The sequence below is a fragment of the Mustelus asterias genome, chromosome 30, assembly GCF_964213995.1.
Source record: "Mustelus asterias chromosome 30, sMusAst1.hap1.1, whole genome shotgun sequence".
Lineage (NCBI taxonomy): Eukaryota > Metazoa > Chordata > Chondrichthyes > Carcharhiniformes > Triakidae > Mustelus > Mustelus asterias.
This window is the reverse complement of record NC_135830.1, coordinates 17,121,623-17,139,483: the sequence shown is the minus strand read 5'-3', so window position 1 is coordinate 17,139,483 and position 17,861 is coordinate 17,121,623. Positions and strand designations below refer to the sequence as shown.

The window sequence follows — 17,861 nt, the reverse complement described above, 5'->3', positions numbered from 1 at the left end:
TGCCTGGGCCTGCAAAATCTCACTAACTGTCCTGGCTGAAGACAATACACATCCCTTTAACCTGTGCTTAACCCTCTCTCCACTCACATTGTCTGTACCTTTAAGACTGGATTACCTATAAAGACTCGCATTCCAACCATTATTTTGTAAATTGAGTTTGTCTTTATATGCCCTGTTTGTGAACTGAAATCCCATTCACCTGACGAAGGAGCAGTGCTCCGAAAGCTAGTGTCTTTTGCTACCAAATAAACCTGTTGGACTTTAACCTGGTGTTGTGAGATTTCTTACTGTGTTTACCCCAGTCCAATGCCGGCATCTCCACATCATTCTCGGTGTGAACAGGAGGGGATGTGTTTGGAGACAGAATGTCCCAGTTTTCACCCTGACATTCCCAGTATGAACAAGATGCTTGATCGAATGGGGATGTTTTAAGACAAAGAACAAAGAACAGTACAGCACAGGAAACAGGCCCTTCGGCCCTCCAAGCCTGTGCCGCTCCTTGGTCCAACTAGACCAATCGTTTGTATCCCTCCATTCCCAGGCTGCTCATGTGACAATCCAGGTAAGTCTTAAACGATGTCAGCGTGCCTGCCTCCACCAAAGACATAATTTCATTGCCTGGTAACTAACCTCCTTGAGCTCAGCTCATTCTGGGCTGGGAGTGTTTGATGGGGCGGTGTAGAGGGAGTTTATGAAAACTGTGCCTACTCTCTGGCGCTGTTTGGGGAAAGGATGTCCCAATTCTCCATTTTTAAAAGGTCAAAGAGAGGACCAGCTGGATTAAATGGTGTTGCTTTATGACATAATTTAATCACCTGGTAACTAACCTCCTGGAACCCAGCTCATTATGGGCTGGGAGTGTTTGGTGGGGCAGTGCAGATGGAGTTTTTCTTATCCAAAGTGTTCCTCCTCTCTGGCACTGTTTGATGTGGCATGTAACGGGAGTTTTCCTTTGTACCTAGCTTGGGCAGTGCTTCACCTGGGAGTTTTTCACAGGATGATTTGGAGAGAACTTTCCTCTGTACCTTAGATGGGTTGTACATACCTTAGGAGTGTTTGATGGGAAAGTGTAGAGGGAGCCTTGCACTGTCCCTCACAAGTGTTGCAATTGCCCTGCATGATTTCTACTTCACAACATGTGCATTAAATTTTGATTTGATTTATTGTCAAATGTATTGGGATCCACTGAAAAGTATTGTTTCTTGCACGCTATACAGACAAAGCATACCTTTCATGGAGTACATGGGGAGAAGGAAAGGATAGGGTGCAGGTACAGGTAGGGTGAAGAGAAAGATCAGCTTAATATATGATAGGACCATTCAAACATGACAGTAAGGAAGAAGTTGTTCTTGAGTCGTTTGGTACATGTTTTCAGACTTTTGCATAAATTTACTGAGAAGGTGGTGGTGAGCTGCCTTCCTTCAGTCCATGTGTTGTAGGTACACCCATAGTGCTGTTAGGGAGGGAATTACAGGATTTTGATCCAGTGACAATGAAGGAACGGTGATGTATTTCCAAGTTAGGAAGGTGTGTGGCTAGGAGGGGAATTTCCAGCAGGTGGTGTTCCCATGTGTCTGCTGTCCTTGTCCTTCTCGATGATGGTGGTTGTGTGTGTGGGAAGAGATTGACTCAGTCATTTATCAGCTTTGTTTGTGGGAATACATTTGTTGACAACGGATCCACTGCTTTTCGGTATTTTCCTAATACACCACAATCCAGTTGCCCCCTCATAACTTCACGGTTACTTCTGTTAGGATTTAAGACTCCTGTTTCAGATTGAGTAACATTGTTTTCAAACTTAGTGTAAAATTCTATTATAAATTTATTATATATTTCACTCTCAGCCAACCTCACTAAAAACAGATCACCTCTGATCAGCATCACATTTCTGTCTGCGCATCGAGGTACCCTGAGGTTGTGAAAGGCACTATATAAATGAAAATTCTTCCAACTGCAGCCCAGTTGCTGTGGTTATCAGCAACAGCATCAAGACTCCCCTGTTTTATAATGAACAAGGTTCACCCCCGAATCTGATTAACAGCAGTAATAGCTGCAGAATCAGAACAGTGCAGTTGCTTGTGAACCCGCTGGTGTCTCTCAAGGTTGGATGATTGAGTGAATCCCTTCCCACACACTGAGCAGCTGAATGGCCTCTCCCCGGTGTGAACTTGCTGGTGTCGCAGCAGGATTGATGATTCAGCAAATCCCTTCCCACACACACAGCAGGGGAATGGTCTCTCCCCGGTGTGAACTCGCTTGTGTCTCAGCAGGGCTGATGACTCAGTAAATCTCTTTTCACACACACAGCAGGTCAACGGTCTCTCCCCAGTGTGAACTCGCTGGTGTGTCAGCAGGTGGGATGACTGAGTGAATCCCTTTCCGCATTGGGAGCAGGTGAAGGGTTTCTCCCCGGTGTGAACCTGCTGGTGTCGCAACATGTTTGAAAATCGAGTGAATCGCTTTTCGCACAGGGGGCAGGTGAATGGACTCATTCCAGTGTGACTGCATTGATGAATTTCCTGATCAGAGGGATAACAGAATCCCTTCCCGGTATCCCCACATTGTCCACATGGACTCTCCCCAGTGTGACCAAATCGATTAGTTTCCTGATCAGAGGGATAATGGAATCTGTTCCCAGTATTCCCACGTTGTCCACACGGACTCTCCCTGTTTCGGTTACACTTGTGCCTTCCCATATCAGTCGATTGGTTGAATCCAGATCCACATGTGGAACACGTGTACAGTTTGTCTTCGCTGTGACTGCTGCTCTCCCCTTCCATGATGCCAATGATATTCAGTCCTGATGAATCGAGCGACTCGGTGAGATTGATGTGATGTCTGGTCTGAGCTTCCTGTTCATTTAACTATTTATATTAGTAATTACTGTAAAGAAAAAAGGACCATTTCAGGGTGGACAGTTTTATAACTTTACATTATTTTTATTCCCCTGAATCCCTCTCTCCCTCTTTGTTGAAATGAGCCTCTCTCACAATACTTTTGTCCTGCTCAAATGACAACAGCACAGAGGGACAGTGTCCCTTTAAATATGCAGATCACCTGCCAGCACCACACATGCTCAGTTGGCTCAGGCCAATGGGACCAGCACAGTGCCTCCACAGTGGGCTGCTGGGTAAGGAGCTACAGCAGATGAGCTGGGGTGGGGTCAGGTGACGTTACGGGGATTGAAATATCTGGTATTAGTGATGGTGTGGATATGTGGTCAGAAACTCATCTTGGGGTCAAATCTGACATGGAGATTGTGAAGAGTGTGATTCAGCTTCAGACAGCTCCCAGGGAGAGGGATGGACTCGGCAGTTAGGGAACAGAATTTGTAGTGGTGACTGAAGACAATGACTTTGGTCTTCCCAATTTTTAATTGGAGGAAATTTCTGTTGATCCAGTACTGAATGTGGGATAAGCAGTTTGATAATTTAGTAACAGTGGAGGAATGGAGAGGGATGGGTAGAGCTGGGTGTTGTCAGTGTAGATGGGAAAACTAACACGGTGCTTTTGGATGATGTCATTCAGTGGCAGCATGTGGATGAGAAATAGGAGGGGCCAAGGATAGATCCTTGGGGCTCACCGAGTTCAGGGGTTTTGGAGAGGAAAGGGAGATTGGAGATGGGGCAATAGTTGGCAAAGACTGGGATTGAGTGTTTTTTTCAGGGTGGGTGATTTCAGAGGATTCAAAAGTGAGGGGGACAGTACCAGGGAAAAGAGAGAACCATTAACAATATCACCAAATGTGGGGAAGTTGGATGATCAGCAATTTAGTGAGAATAGGGTTGATGGAGAACGGGGTGGGTCTCATGGACAAGATAAACATGGAGAGGGCACGAGGGGAGATAGGAGAGAAACTGGAGAAAGATGTCTGTTCTGGGCTTGGTCAAGAGGGAACTTGAGACATGGTTTGTCCCAGTAGGCGAGTGGAAGGGAGGGATACAGCAGCAGCAGCTGATCGAATTATCTCAATCTTAGTAACAAAGAAGCTTCATGAACTCCTCACACTTTTTGGAGGTGAGAATGGAGGAGATGGGCGAGAAAGAGACCTTCAGAAGGAACTAACTAATGTTTGAGGTGTTAAAGATTCAACATAATGTGCGAACACAATGTTGACTTATTTAACTTTTATCCAGAGTATTAGCCCATGTAACTGGGTTGAAGTTTACCAACTAAGCTTTGACAAAGGGTCATCTGGACTTGAAACGTCAGCTCTTTTCTCTCTTTAAAGATGCTGCCAGACCTGCTGAGATTTTCCAGCATTTTCTCTTTTGGTTTGAAGTTTACCAACATGAACAGAAACAGACCCCAATGAACATGGATCAGTCCTGATCTTATTAACAGTAAAATCTAATCACCTTAGTTACCTATGAACTCGCTGGTGTGTCAGCAGGGGGGATGACTGAGTGAATCCCTTCCCACACTGGGAGCAGGTGAATGGTCTCTCCCCAGTGTGAACTCGCTGATGTACAGTGAGGTTCAGATGATGTCTTCAACCCAGTGTCACAGTGAGAGCACCTGAATGGTTTCTCATCGGTGTGGACACGGCGATGGCGCATCAGTTCCCTGGAACTTTTAAAACACTTCTCACAAGTCTGGGCATTTAAAAGGTCTCTCCTCAGTGTGAACTCGTTGATGGTGGAGCAGTTGCCGGGAACTTTTGTAGCACTTCCTGCAGTCTGGACATTGAAATGGTCTCTTCTCATTGTGAACACTCTGGTGATTCAGCAGAGTGGATAACTGAGTGAATCCCTTCCCACACTCAGAACAGGTGAAAGGTCTCTCCCCAGTGTGAATTCGCTGGTGTGTCCGCAGGTTAGATGACCGACTGAACCCATTCCCACACACTGAGCAGGTGAATGGCCTCTCCCCGGTGTGACTATGCTGGTGCTGTGGGTTGAGATGATTGTTTGAACCCAGTCCCACAATGAGAGCATCTGAATGGCCTCTCGTCACTGTGAGCACGTTGATGGAGTATCTGGTCCCGGGAACTTTTATAGCACTTCCCACAGTCTGGACATTTAAATGGTCTCTCATCAGTGTGAACTCGCTGGTGTGCCATCAAGTCAGAGGACCGAGCGAATCCTTTCCCACACTCTGAGCAAGTGAATGGTCTCTTCCCAGTGTGAACTCGCTGGTGTCTCAGCAGGTTGCCTGACTGAGCGAATCCCTTCCCACAGTTGGAACAATTGAAAGGTCTCTCTCCAGTGTGAACTCGCTGGTGTTGCAGCAGGCTGGATGAGCGAGAGAATCCCTTCCCACACTTGGAGCAAGTGAATGACCTCTCCCCGGTGTGTCTGGGCCAATGAGTTTCCAGTTCACATGGAGATCTGAATCCCTCCCCACATTCCCATCATTTCTCCCCACTGTGAATGACGCTTTATCCTTCTATTTTCACGATTCACAAATATTCAGGTTACGATAAATTAGGTGACTTCATTTGAATCTGATGGGATGTTTGGTTTGAGTTTTCTGACTGCAAATCCTCCCCTTCTGATACCCCGTGGAATTGATCTCAGACAGTAAAATGGGAGCGAGAGAGAACTCACAAAAACAGGTTGTGAAATTGAGGTGAATGAATTTGGTGTTATATGGGGCTGACCCGGAGGGAAAGGTGACCATGAAAGCTGTTGGAACTTTTGTGAAAAGTGATCAGGTTCAATCAGCTCCTTCAGGGAAGGGAGCCTGCCACCCGGTCTGAGTCTACACATAGATCTGCACGAACACAAGCAATAGGAGCAGGAGTAGAACATTTGGCCTGTTGAGCCGGCTCCAGCCATTCATCATGATCATGGCTGGTGTTGGTCTTCAATTCCACTTTCCCGCCAGCTCCCCATATCTTTCACCTCCACCTCCACTGCCCCACCCTGCCCCGCCCAAGAAACCAAAAATCTCTCCATCCCATCCTTAAACTTAACCAACGATGGAACATCTACCACCCTGGGCTAGAGAATTCAATGTGACAAGAGAGACAGAAAGAGTAAGAATGAGAGAAGTGGGTGGGAGAGACATGGGCAATGGAGAGGCATTTTATAGACCTAGAACAGAGCCACAATTTGATAGAATCTCCAAAACCCTCAACCTCCACCACCTGGATGGACAAGGGCAGTAGGAGTATTTGGACACCATCACCTGCAAGCTCCCCTCTGAGCCACGCACCATCCAAATTCGTCTGACATTCTGAGAAGAGTGGACCCATTGCACTCAGTTCCTCGCCAGCAACTCTATCCCTGTCCCTGCCAAATGAATGAGGCTGAACCAGACTTTTTTTTAAAGGTTATGTGCTTACTCGCATCAAATCTTGTTTGGCCATCATCGTAGAGCTTACCAGTCTATAAACACTTCCTTTTAAGAAGCACCAAATTTTTAAATTTCTCATTCCTGTTTACCTACATAGTTGCAATCATCCAAATTTATGTAATATTTCTCAGCCACACAGGCTCTTAAGCATTTCCGATTTTAATCACTCTCCCAGTAATGACCTTTTTCATTTGTCCAAGTCACAAGCTCTGGAATTTCCTCCTAAAGCCGCTCTGATTCTCTACCTCACTCTCCTTCGTTAAGACTACTCAAAACTGATGGCACAGTGGTTAGCACTGCTGTCTCATAGCGCCAGGGACTCAGGTTCAATTCCAGCCTCTGTGCAGAGTTTGCACATTTCCCCGATGTCTGCATGAGTTTCCTCCGGGTGCTCCAGTTTCTTCCCTCACTCCAAAGATGTGCAGGTTAGGTTGATTGGCTATGCTGCATTGCCCCTTCATGTCAGCAAGGTAAATACGTGGGGTTACGGGGATAGGGTCAGGGTGGGATTGTTGTTGATGCAGTCTCGATGGGCCCAATGGTTTGCACGACAGGGATTCTGTGATCTCGTCATTTGGCTCAGTGTCAATTGTTATTTTGTAACATTTCTCCGAATTGCCTTAAAACTTTTATTTTGTTGAAGACACAACATAAATAGAAATGATTGTCACTGTTCTGGCCATTTATCATTGTTCTGCCTCAATAATAAGAAACTGGAAGTGGAAGCGTGAAGCAGGTTGATTTCTCGTGGAAAAAATAATCAAAATTATTGCCCCCAACAAAGATGGCGGTTGCGCATGCGCTCTACCTGGTACCCGAATAAAACTGGCGGCTGCGCATGCGCTCTATCTACTGCGAGTGCCCGGATAAGGATGGCGGCCGCTAACCCAGCTCTGTGAGAAAAGCACTCCAGGGCGGGGGAACGGTCCCCGGGAACCGGTGGGTTATTCTTTCTCATTTGCAATCTATATAACATGCTTACGAAGCGTATCCAGTCACTGACCTGATCCATCGCTCCCGCCATTCTCTCCTGGACGGATTGCAGATCGGAAAAAAAATCTTCCCCATTGCCCTTAATCACACTGCGCATGCCTCACTCAGCCTCGCCTCTCATGCATTCCGATTGGTCCTCCAGCCCCGTCCCCTCCTTCTATTGGTTGGAGCTGCTGTCAATCAGTCCCCGCGCATTGTGAGGTGTCAGGTGAGAGGTCAGTGCCGGGGGGCCGGGGGATTACAATGAACATTCTCCACTCTCACTATCCACCGCTTCCGTTTTCTCCCCACAAGCCACCTCCAATAAAGAGAGCAGGGGGGACACACTGACCGAGTGACAATGTCGCTGCATTAGTAATCCAGAGAGACAGCACAATGTTCTGGGGACAGGGCTTCAAATCCATTCAATTAATACAATCTGCAATTTAAAGTTAGATTCAGTGATGGTAATCATAGGATCCCTGCAGTACAGAAGACTATTCGGCCCATTGAATCTGCACCGACCTCAATCCCACCCAGGCCCTATTCCCGTAACCCCACACATTTACCCTGCTAATCCCCCCTGACACTAGGGTCAATTTAGCATAGCCAATCAACCTAACCTGCATACCTTTGGACTGTGAGGAAACCGGAGTCCCCGGAGGAAACCCATGCAAACATGGGGAGAAAATGCAAACTCCACACAGACAGTGATCCAAGCCGGGAATTGAACGCGGGTCCCTGATGCTGTGAGGCAAACCCATTGTAAACCCCTGGTGACTGAGGCTCCTCTGAGAACATCTCCACACACACAGTTCTGGACGCAAGGTTAGAGTCATAGAGGTTTACGGCATGGAAACAGGCCCTTCGGCCCAACTTGTCCATGCCGCCCTTTTTGTTTAAACCCCTAAACTACTCCCAATCGCTTGCATTTGGTCCATATCCCTCTATACCCATCTTACCCATGTAACTGTTAACGTCTGTTATTCTGTCTGGCCAGTCAGAGTGATTCAGATTCATGTTTGTCACAAGTAATGAATGAAATTATGCTCAATTTGTTATTTTTGTTAAAATTGTTTTTTTTTGTTAAATTTGTTAAAAGGATCTCGAAAGAATTATCCAAAACTTAATTTGGATTTCCAGGGAGGAGGGAGAGTGTGTGGGATGGGGATATACAGATTTGAATTGTCTGTTGAGAATTTCTATCCTGGACTGACATTGGTTACATTTGTAAATTCCATTGACAACATATTAGAAGCTGAGGATTTGTGGAGAAGATATTCAATTTAGGATCAATTCAGGACCAAATGAATTTGGGGGAATGAAAGTGGAAAATATTCCACCAAATGAGAACTGTCTGTTCAGAATTTCTATCTTGTACTGACAGTGATGACTTTTCAAACTCCTTTATCAGGTTATTAGAAGCAGAGGATTTGGAGGTGGGAAACGCAAACCAAACATCGCATCAATATCTGATACTCAATGAATCGGAGTGTGAGTATTATTGCCCTTTGAATATGGAGGGAAGATTGTTTTAACAGTTGCATAGTGTATAAAACATTGCAATTGAAGCAGAGAGAATCCGTACACGTGTACTGTGTACGAGGCTTGAGCTGATCATCCAACCTGGAGAGAAATAAGGACACCAGCATCACGGAGAAACTGTGTAAATGTGGAGATTGCGGAAAGGGATTCAAATACCCATCCTTGCTGGAAATTCAGTCACACTGGAGAGAAGCTGTTCACTTGTTCCGTATGTGGGAAGGGATTCACTCAGTCATCTGAGCTTCTGATACATCGGAGAGTTCATACTGGAGAAAAGCCATTCACCTGTTCTGTTTGTGGGAGGGGATTCATTCAGTTATCCCAGCTGCTGACACACCAGCGAGTTCACACTGGGGAGAGGCCATTCACCTGCTCTGTGTGTGAGAAGAGATTCACTGATTCATCAAACATTCTGACACACCAGCGAGTTCACACTGGCGAGAGACCATTCGTTTGTTCCATGTGTGAGAAAGGATTCAAAACTTCATCAAACCTGCTGACACACCAGCGAGTTGACACCCGGGAGAAGCCATTCACCTGTTCAGTGTGTGCAAGGGGATTCAGTCAGCTAGCCCACCTGATGACACACCAGCAAGTTCACAAGTGACTGAAGGGTTTGGATTCCACTGATGTTGCTGGCGTTCATCATACCCAGGACTGAACCATGTTCATTCTGACAATTCAGGTTTGTTTCTCTGATGTTACCAACTATAGTACTGGCTGGAGTTTAATATTCTAGTTAATTAGCTGATTATGTTCTTGGACCTGCAGTCTCCCTTTAAGAATATGTGCCTGTGATCATTCCCCTGAATTCAGAGACTGAACTTGTGGCAATGTCACTGCGTTAGTAATCCAGAGAGACAGCACAATGTTCTGGGGACAGGGCTTCAAATCCATTCCATTCATACAATCTGCAATTTAAAGTTAGTCTCAGTGGTGTTGACCAAGGCTCATCTGAAAATATCTCCACACACCCAGCCCTGAACACAAGATTCAGATCCATGTTTTTCACAAGGCATGAATGAAATTATGTTCTGTTTGTTATTTTTGTTAAAATTGGTTATTCTTTTGTTAAATTTGTTAAAAATTTGGGAGCTTTTGGAACACTGCTCCTTCATCAGGTGAACACGCTCACCTAATGAAGGAGCAGTGCTCTGAAAGCTCGTGATACCAAATAAACCTGTTGGACTTTAACCTGGTGTTGTGAGACTTTGTATTTCTCCCTTATATACTCTACGAATGGTATGTTTTGTCTGTATAGGTTGCCAGAAACATTACTTTTCACATGTCACAATAAATCAAATCAATGTGTCGTCATCCTGGGCGAGAAACCAGGAGGAGGGAATGTTGTGACTTTCTCTGAATTGTTACAGCACAGAAAGAGGCCATTTGGCCCATTGTGTCTGTGCTGGCTCTCAGAATGAGCAATTCACTGAGTGGTATTCCCCTGCCTTTTCCGTCTAACCCGGTTCATTTATCCCCTTCAGATAACCAAATTCAGAGTTTGTATCCTGGACTGACAGTGATGGATTTTGGAAACTCCTTTTCTAAGGGGTTAAAAGGGGAGGATTAACACACAGCAAACTCAAACCAAGAGAAATGTTTGTTCTGAATGTTATCCTGTCCTTACATTGACAGCTTTTCTAAACACTTTTTTCCACAGGGAGTTACAATCGGGAAACACTCGTCAATATCTGACATTCACTCGATTCATCAGGAGCTGAATATCATCAACCTCTGAATGTGGAAGGAGAAACGTTTGCCTGTTCTGTTTGTGGGAAAAGAATTTCAAACATCAGTGTGACTAGAAAAGCACCGAGACACACACACACACACCTGAGTGAGAGTGTTCCAGTGAACCGACTGTGGAAAGAGCTTGAACCAGTTACAAAGCCTAAAAAATCATCACACCATTCACAGCGAGGAGAAACTGTACACGTGTTCTGTGTGTGGACGAGGCTTCAACTGATCACCCAACCTGGAGAGACACAAGGACACTGGCACCATGGAGAAACCATGGAAATGTGGGGACTGTGGGAAGGGATTCAGTTGTCCTTCCCATCTGGAGGCTCATCGACGCAGTCACACCGGGGAACGGCCATTCACCTGCTCTGTGTGTGGGAAAGGATTCACTCGGTTATCCTGTCTTCAGACACACCATCTTGTTCATTCTGATAACAAACTTTTCACTTGCTCTGACTGTGAGAAGAGCTTTAAAAGGAAACCGGATTTGCTGACTCACCAACGCATTCACACCGGGCAGAGACCGTTCACCTGCTCTCAGTGTGGGAAGGGATTCACTCAGTCATCCAACCTGCAGACACACCAGCAAGTTCACACTGGGGAGAGGCCGTTCACCTGCTCCGAGTGTGGGAAGGGGTTCATTCACTCATCAATTCTGCTAAAACACCAGCGAGTTCACACGCGGGAAAGACTGTTCACCTGCTCTGTGTGTAGGAAGGGATTCATTCAGTCATCCCACCTACTGAGACACAAACGAGTTCACACAGGGGAGAGGCCATTCACCTGCTCCCAGTGTGGGAAGAGATTCACTAATTCATCCCACTTACTGAGACACCAGCGGGTTCACAAGTGACAGCAGGGATTGGATTCTGCTGTTATTGCTGCTGTTAATCACATCCTGGACTGAACCATGTTCATTCTAACTTGTGGAGTTTGTTTCTGATGATAATAATCCCAAGAATTGGGATGGAGTTTAATATTCTGTTTACATGTAAAATAAATCAGTTCAGTGTCAAACACCCTTTTGTTAAGTATTTGTTTTCTCCAGGATAAGAGGGGGCTAATTGAAATCCTGTTCTCGACTGTTCCATTTCTGGTCTTTTCTCATTTAAAAAAAGATTTATATTTCTGTCGAGCCTTTCATGACATCAGGTTGTCCCAAAGCTTTTTCAGCCAATGAATTGCTTTTGAAGTTCAGACGATGTTGAAAATGCAGCAGCTCATGTGCACAGCAAGATCCCATGAACAATACTCCAGATAATGTCATAGAAACCCTACAGTGCAGAATGAGGCCATTTGGCCCATCGAGTGTGCACCGACAACAATCCGCCCCCCAGGCCCTATTGTCACAATCCCACATATTTACCCCGCTATTCCCTCTAACCTACACATCCCGGGACACTATGGGCAACTTAGCATAGCCAATGCACATAACCCGCACATCTTTGGACTGTGGGAGGAAACCGGAGCACCCGGAGGAAACCCACGCAGACACGGGGTGAATATGCAAACTCCACACAGACAATGACCCAAACCAGGAATTGGACCCAGGTCGCTGGAGCTGTGAGGCAGCAGTGCTAACCACTGTGCGCTCGTGTATTTGAGTGATGTTGATTGAGGAATAAAGATTGACCAAGACTCTGGGGGGAAATCCCCAGCTCTTTGAAATAGCATCAATGGATCTCTTGCACCTGTCTGTTCAGTCTCACCTCAAACACGGGACCTCTGACAGTGCGGGGCTCCCTCAGTACTGCAATGGAGTGTCAGTTCGGAATTTCTGTTCAATTGTCTGGATCTGGATTTGAACCTGCAACCTCCTGACTCAGATATGAGAAAGCAACCACTGAGCCAAGACCTCATTACTTGGATTATTTCAGTTCTTAGCCCTCTGGTTACTCTCATGAACCCACTTCCCATCCCTTCCAAAGAGTCTCTCTTAGCCTTGGTATCCCTCCGAGGTATCGATAACACAGGCATGTACTTCCCTTCGGAGTGTTTGATGGGACAGTATGAACACAAATCCACAGGGACAGTGGGAGTCCCATTCAATGCTTAGCACTGCTGCCTCACAGCGCCAGGGACCTCGGTTCGATTCCCAGCTTAGGTCCCGTGTCTGCATAGGTTTCCTCTGGGTGCTCTGGTTTCCTCCCACAGTCAGAAAGGCATGCTGGTTAGGTGCAATGGACATGCTAAATTCTCCCTCATGTTTACCTGAACAGGCGCCGGGATATGGCGACTAGGGGATTTTCACAGTAACTTTATTAGAGTGGCAATGTGAGCCTACTTGTGACACCAATAAATAAACTTTAATTTAATTGTTGCCTGCTCAATATTTCATTCCTGGCTCTGAGACTTTTGTTGATGATTTGAATTTGATGTCCTTTAGTTCCTGACTCACCGACTGGGGGAACTAGTTTTTCCTCATTTACCTGATGAAATTTTAAACCTCTTCCTCAGATATTCAATCAGATTTTGTTCCAATTAAAAGAGCCTCAGTTTCTCTAATCTTTCCTGATAACTAAAGCCTCTATTCCCTGTGACCACCTCAGTGAATCTCTTCTGCATCCTCATGATTTTGAATACTTCTATCAAACCTCCTCTTAGCCTTCTTTTCTCCAAGTGCAAGAGTCGCAGCTTCTCCAATCTATCTTCATATCTGAAGTTTCTCACCCCTGGAATCATTCTTCTCAACCCCATTTTCCAGCATTTGTTGTTTTTTATTCCCATTTGGAAAGAATTGCTACAAGAACAGAGGACGCCGGAAAAACTCAGCGGGTCGACCAGCATCTATTAGGAGAGAAAACAGAGCTAACATTTCAGGTCCTTTTGACTTTTCGTCACAATTGAAGAATTGCTGCCTGATTTCACTCCTGAATGTCTGAGCTCAAATCTTTCACACAACGCACCCTTGTTCTTGATTCCCTCACCAGAGGAAATAGTTTCTCTCTATCTACCTAATCGATACATCAGTTCACTTTAATCGAGATCGGCACAAATTTCCCTTTTACATTCCAGAACCAGCAGCTTTTCAGAAATGGTTTATAACAAAAAATTCACAATTTCCTGTCTATCCCATAAATTACAGCTGTTTCCTTTTCTTTAACACAGGAGGTGGATTGATTATTGTTGAATCTGTACATGTAAAGCCAGGTGAAATAATGTACCAACTGATGCAAGTACAGCTTCTTCCCTGCTGCCATCAGACCTTTGAATGGACCTACCATATATTAAGCTGATGCTTCTCCACACCCTCGCTATAACTGTAACATTACATTCTGCACCCTCTCCTTTCCTTCTCCCCCATGTACTCTATGAATGGTATGCTTTGTTTGTATAGCATGCAAGAAATAATGTTTGTCACTGTATCCCAATATATATAAATAATTTCTCAAATCAGAGAATTGTAGCAATGATTAACCAGGGAGAATTGAGGTCACAGAGGATAAGACAAACTTTGAAAGATTGAATATCATACGAGGAGAGAGATATGGGAAAGAATCATTGATGACATGAAAATACAAGCTGGACTGCAGTGAATGAACCTGAGTGAAGTGGTTCTGATCATATTGAGGGTTTGTTGGAATGTTCACTGTCTCTGTTCAAACACGATGTGGAGATGCCGGCGTTGGACTGGGGGTAAACACAGTAAGAAGTCTCACAACACCAGGTTAAAGTCCAACAGGTTAATTTGGTAGCACAAGCCACCAGCTATCGGAGCGCTGCCCCTTCATCAGGTAAGTGGGAGTTCTGTTCACAAACAGGGCATATAAAGACACAAACTCAATTTACAAAATAATGATTGGAATGCGAGTCTTTACAGGTAATCAAGTCTTAAAGGTACAGACAATGTGAGTGGAGAGAGGGTTAAGCACAGGTTAAAGAGGTGTGTATTGTCTCCAGACAGGACAGTTAGTGGGATTTTGCAAGTCCAGACAAGTCGTGGGGGTTACAGATAGTGTGACATGAACCCAAGATCCCGGTTGAAGCCGTCCTCATGTGTGCGGAACTTGGCAATCAGTCTCTGCTCAGCGACTCTGCGTTGTTGTGTCGTGAAGGCCGCCTTGGAGAACGATTACCAAGCGTTGGAGAACGCTTGGTAAGTTTTGCTCCCTGGTTAATCCAGCCCATTGTTATCACCCAAAAATTGCAGCAAACTCCCTTCACTGTGGCACAGTGGTTCGCACTGCTGCCTCACTGCGCCAGGGTTCGATTCCAGCCGTGGGTGTGTGACTGTGTGGAGTTTGCACAGTATGAACTCTCACAATATCAGGTTAAAGTCAAATAAGTTTATTTGAAATCAATGCAAATTACTGCGGATGCTGGAATCTGAAACCAAAAGAGAAAATACTGGAAAATCTCAGCAGGTCTGGCAGCACCTGTAAGGAGAGAAAAGAGCTGACATTTTGAGTCCAGATGAACCTTTTTCAAAGCTACTCCTTCATCAGTGCTCCGAAAGCTCGTGGTTCCAAATAAACCTGTTGGTCTTTAACCTTGTATTTTGAGGCTTCTTACTGTGCTTCCCCCAGTTCAGTGCTGGCATCTCCACCTCATGTGTGGAGTTTGCACATTCTCCCTCTGTCTGTGTGCATTTCCTCCAGGTGCTCCGGTTTCCTCTCACTGCCCAAAGACGTGCAGGTTAGGTGGATTGACCGTGCTAAATTTGTCCCTTGGTTTCCCAAGATATGTCTGGTCTAATTTGATTTATTGTCGCATGTTCTGGGATACAGTGAAAATTGTTACTTCTTGCGTGTTATAGAGAAAACAACATAAATTGATAATGTACATGGGGAAAGGAAATGAGTCGGGTCTCTTTTTCTTTTCCCCATGTACTTTATCAAGTTATGTTTTTTTCTGTATATATTGTTGCAGTTACAGGCAGGGTGAAGAAAAAGGTCAGCAGGGGGATTAGCAGAATGGGGTTACAGGGATAGGAGTATGCCTGAGAAAGAGGCTCTGTCACAGGGTCAGTACACACTGGGTCAAATAGCCTCCTCCTGCACTGTAAGGATTCTATGATTAGTGAATAACATAAGAATTAGGAGCAGGAATAGGCCATCTGGCCCCTCAAGCCATGATTGATCATGGCTGATCTTTTTGTGGACTCAGCTCCATTTACCCGCCCGCTCACCATAACCCTTAATTCCTTTACTGTTCAAAAATCTATCTATCCTTGCCTTAAAAACATTCAGTGAGGTAGCCTCAACTGCTTCACAGGGCAGGGAATTCCACAGATTCACAACCCTTTGTCAACTCAGTCCTAAATCTGCTTCCCCTTATTTTGAGGCTATGCCCCCAAGTTCTAGTTTCACCCACCAGTGGAAACAACCTCCCTGCTTCTTTCTTTATTGGACAAAGCTAATTTATTTGATTTTTATTCAGAATGTTAAACCGTATAACTGGCTGGAGTTCATTAACATCAGCAAAAAACAAACACAATGAACACTTTACAATCATGGATAGGATTAACAGCAGATTCCAATCACTGTGGTTACTTGTGAATTCTCCCCTCATTCTTCTGAAATCCAATGAGTATAGCCCCAGTCTACTCAGTCTCTCCTCATAAGCCAACCTTCTCAACTCCGGAATCAACCTAGTGAATCTCCTCTGCACCCCCTCCAGTGTCAGTATATCCTTTCTCAAGTAAGGATATCCTTTCTCAAGTAAGGTGAACAACTTTTGAATAGATGGGTTTCTGGGGCACAGAGCATTGTGGGAATTGTGACCGCCATTAGTCTGTGCCTGACTCTGAATATTTCATTGTAGACTGAGGGCAAGTCAGCAACCTGAGCCCTTAATTCTGTTTGTCACTCCACAGAGGCTGAATATCTCCAGTATTATTCTCTTTGTCCCAGATGCAGTGTCTACAGAGTTTTGTTTCTGTTTTATTGCTTTATAAGTTTGAGTTTAGAAACACAGTTCAGAGCCGGTTTGAATCAGGCTACGTGTTGGACGCAGAAATCAGTCCCTGGCCTCCTGTGTGAGCTTTTGTTTTATTGTTGCTTCAGTTTGAACTCTATTTATAACCTGTCTCTGGGTTCTCTTTCAATCCCCTTTTTTCTGTTTTAAATCAGTTTCACAGGGACGAGAAGGAGACGATTTGCAGTCCAGGACTGACAGTAAATATCATACCAGGATCTGCCAAAGTTGCCCAATTTGTCATAACTGAGTATCAGTGGACTTTGAACATGGAAGGAAAAAGCACTATTCACAGTGGAGAGAAAGTGTACATGGGTTCTGGGCGTGGACAAGGCTTCAGCCGATCATCTGGTCTGGCAAAACATAAGTGTGGTCATTCCATGAAAAAACTGCAGAAATGTGTGGAATGTGGGAAGAAATTCAATTCCCCATCCCAGCTGGAAATGCATCGGCGCAGTCACACTGGGGAGAGACCGTTCACCTGCTCTGAGTGTGGGAAGGGATTCACTCAGTCATCCCACCTACTTACTCATCAGCGGGTTCACACTGGGGAGAGGCCATTCATCTGCTCTGAGTGCGGGAAGGAATTCACTCAGTCATCCAGCCTGGTGTCACACCAATGTGTTCACACTGACGAGAGACCTTTTAAATGCTCAGATTGTGGGAAATGCTTTAAAAGTTCTAATGAACTGATGTCCCATCAACGTGTTCACACTGATGAAAGACCGTTCAGATGCTCTCACTGTGGGATTGGGTTCAGGCGATCAGAAGACCTAATTCTACACCAGCGCACCCACACTGGGGAAAGGCCATTCATCTGCTCTGAATGTGGGAAGGGATTCATTCATTCACCCAACCTGCTTAGACACCAAAGAATTCACAAGTAACCACAGTGATTGGAATCTGCTGTTAATCCTATCCATGATTGTAAGGTGTTCATTGCGTTTGTTTTTGTTGATGTTAATGAACTCCAGCCAGTTATACGGTTTAACATTCTGAATAAAAATCAAATAAATTAGCTTTGTGTTTAATACTGTGTTAGATCTTTTCAATATCATCAACACAACTGAATTTCTTTTGAAGTGTTCTCTCTTTTTCCCTCCTCCATCTTCACCTCCCCACAAGTGCTCATGGAGGAGAAACACATGATCTTCTTTGTCACTAAGTTTGAGACAATCCAATCAGCTGCCTCTGCTGCGTCCCTCCCTTCCCCTAACCCACTGGACCCAAACCTCCTCGAACGCTCCCCTTTGAACTCTGAACTCATCTTTCTGCAGTTTCACTCCTGCCTCCCCCCGTGTCATTTTAGAGCTCATCTTGTCCATGAGTCCCACTACCTGATCCCTCAATCGTATTCCACTGATCTATTGTAAGAAGTCTCGCAA

At 45.1% G+C, this 17,861-nt stretch overlaps 3 protein-coding genes across 3 annotated transcripts in view; 1 reads left to right on the top strand and 2 right to left on the bottom strand.

Moving 5' to 3' along the window:
• The window catches only part of LOC144480811 (uncharacterized), a 992,083-nt gene that overhangs the window by 953,097 nt on the left and 21,125 nt on the right, over nucleotides 1-17,861 (bottom strand). The gene's annotated exons all lie outside the window — the stretch shown is intronic.
• Nucleotides 1-17,861, top strand: part of LOC144480924 (uncharacterized) — a 196,312-nt gene that overhangs the window by 173,443 nt on the left and 5,008 nt on the right. The window contains exons 7-9 of the mRNA XM_078200549.1: nucleotides 11,085-11,196; nucleotides 11,275-11,409; nucleotides 16,934-17,136. Of these exons, the coding sequence (XP_078056675.1) occupies nucleotides 11,085-11,196; nucleotides 11,275-11,409; nucleotides 16,934-17,136 (450 nt within the window). The remainder of the gene's footprint in view (nucleotides 1-11,084; nucleotides 11,197-11,274; nucleotides 11,410-16,933; nucleotides 17,137-17,861) is intronic.
• On the bottom strand, nucleotides 1,146-7,390 carry LOC144480816 (uncharacterized). Its single transcript, XM_078200430.1, has 2 exons — nucleotides 7,304-7,390; nucleotides 1,146-2,883 (listed from the first exon to the last, which is right to left on the bottom strand). Exon 2 carries the CDS (start codon nucleotides 2,778-2,780, stop codon nucleotides 2,019-2,021), a length of 762 nt encoding a protein of 253 aa, XP_078056556.1. The 5' UTR covers nucleotides 2,781-2,883; nucleotides 7,304-7,390; the 3' UTR covers nucleotides 1,146-2,018.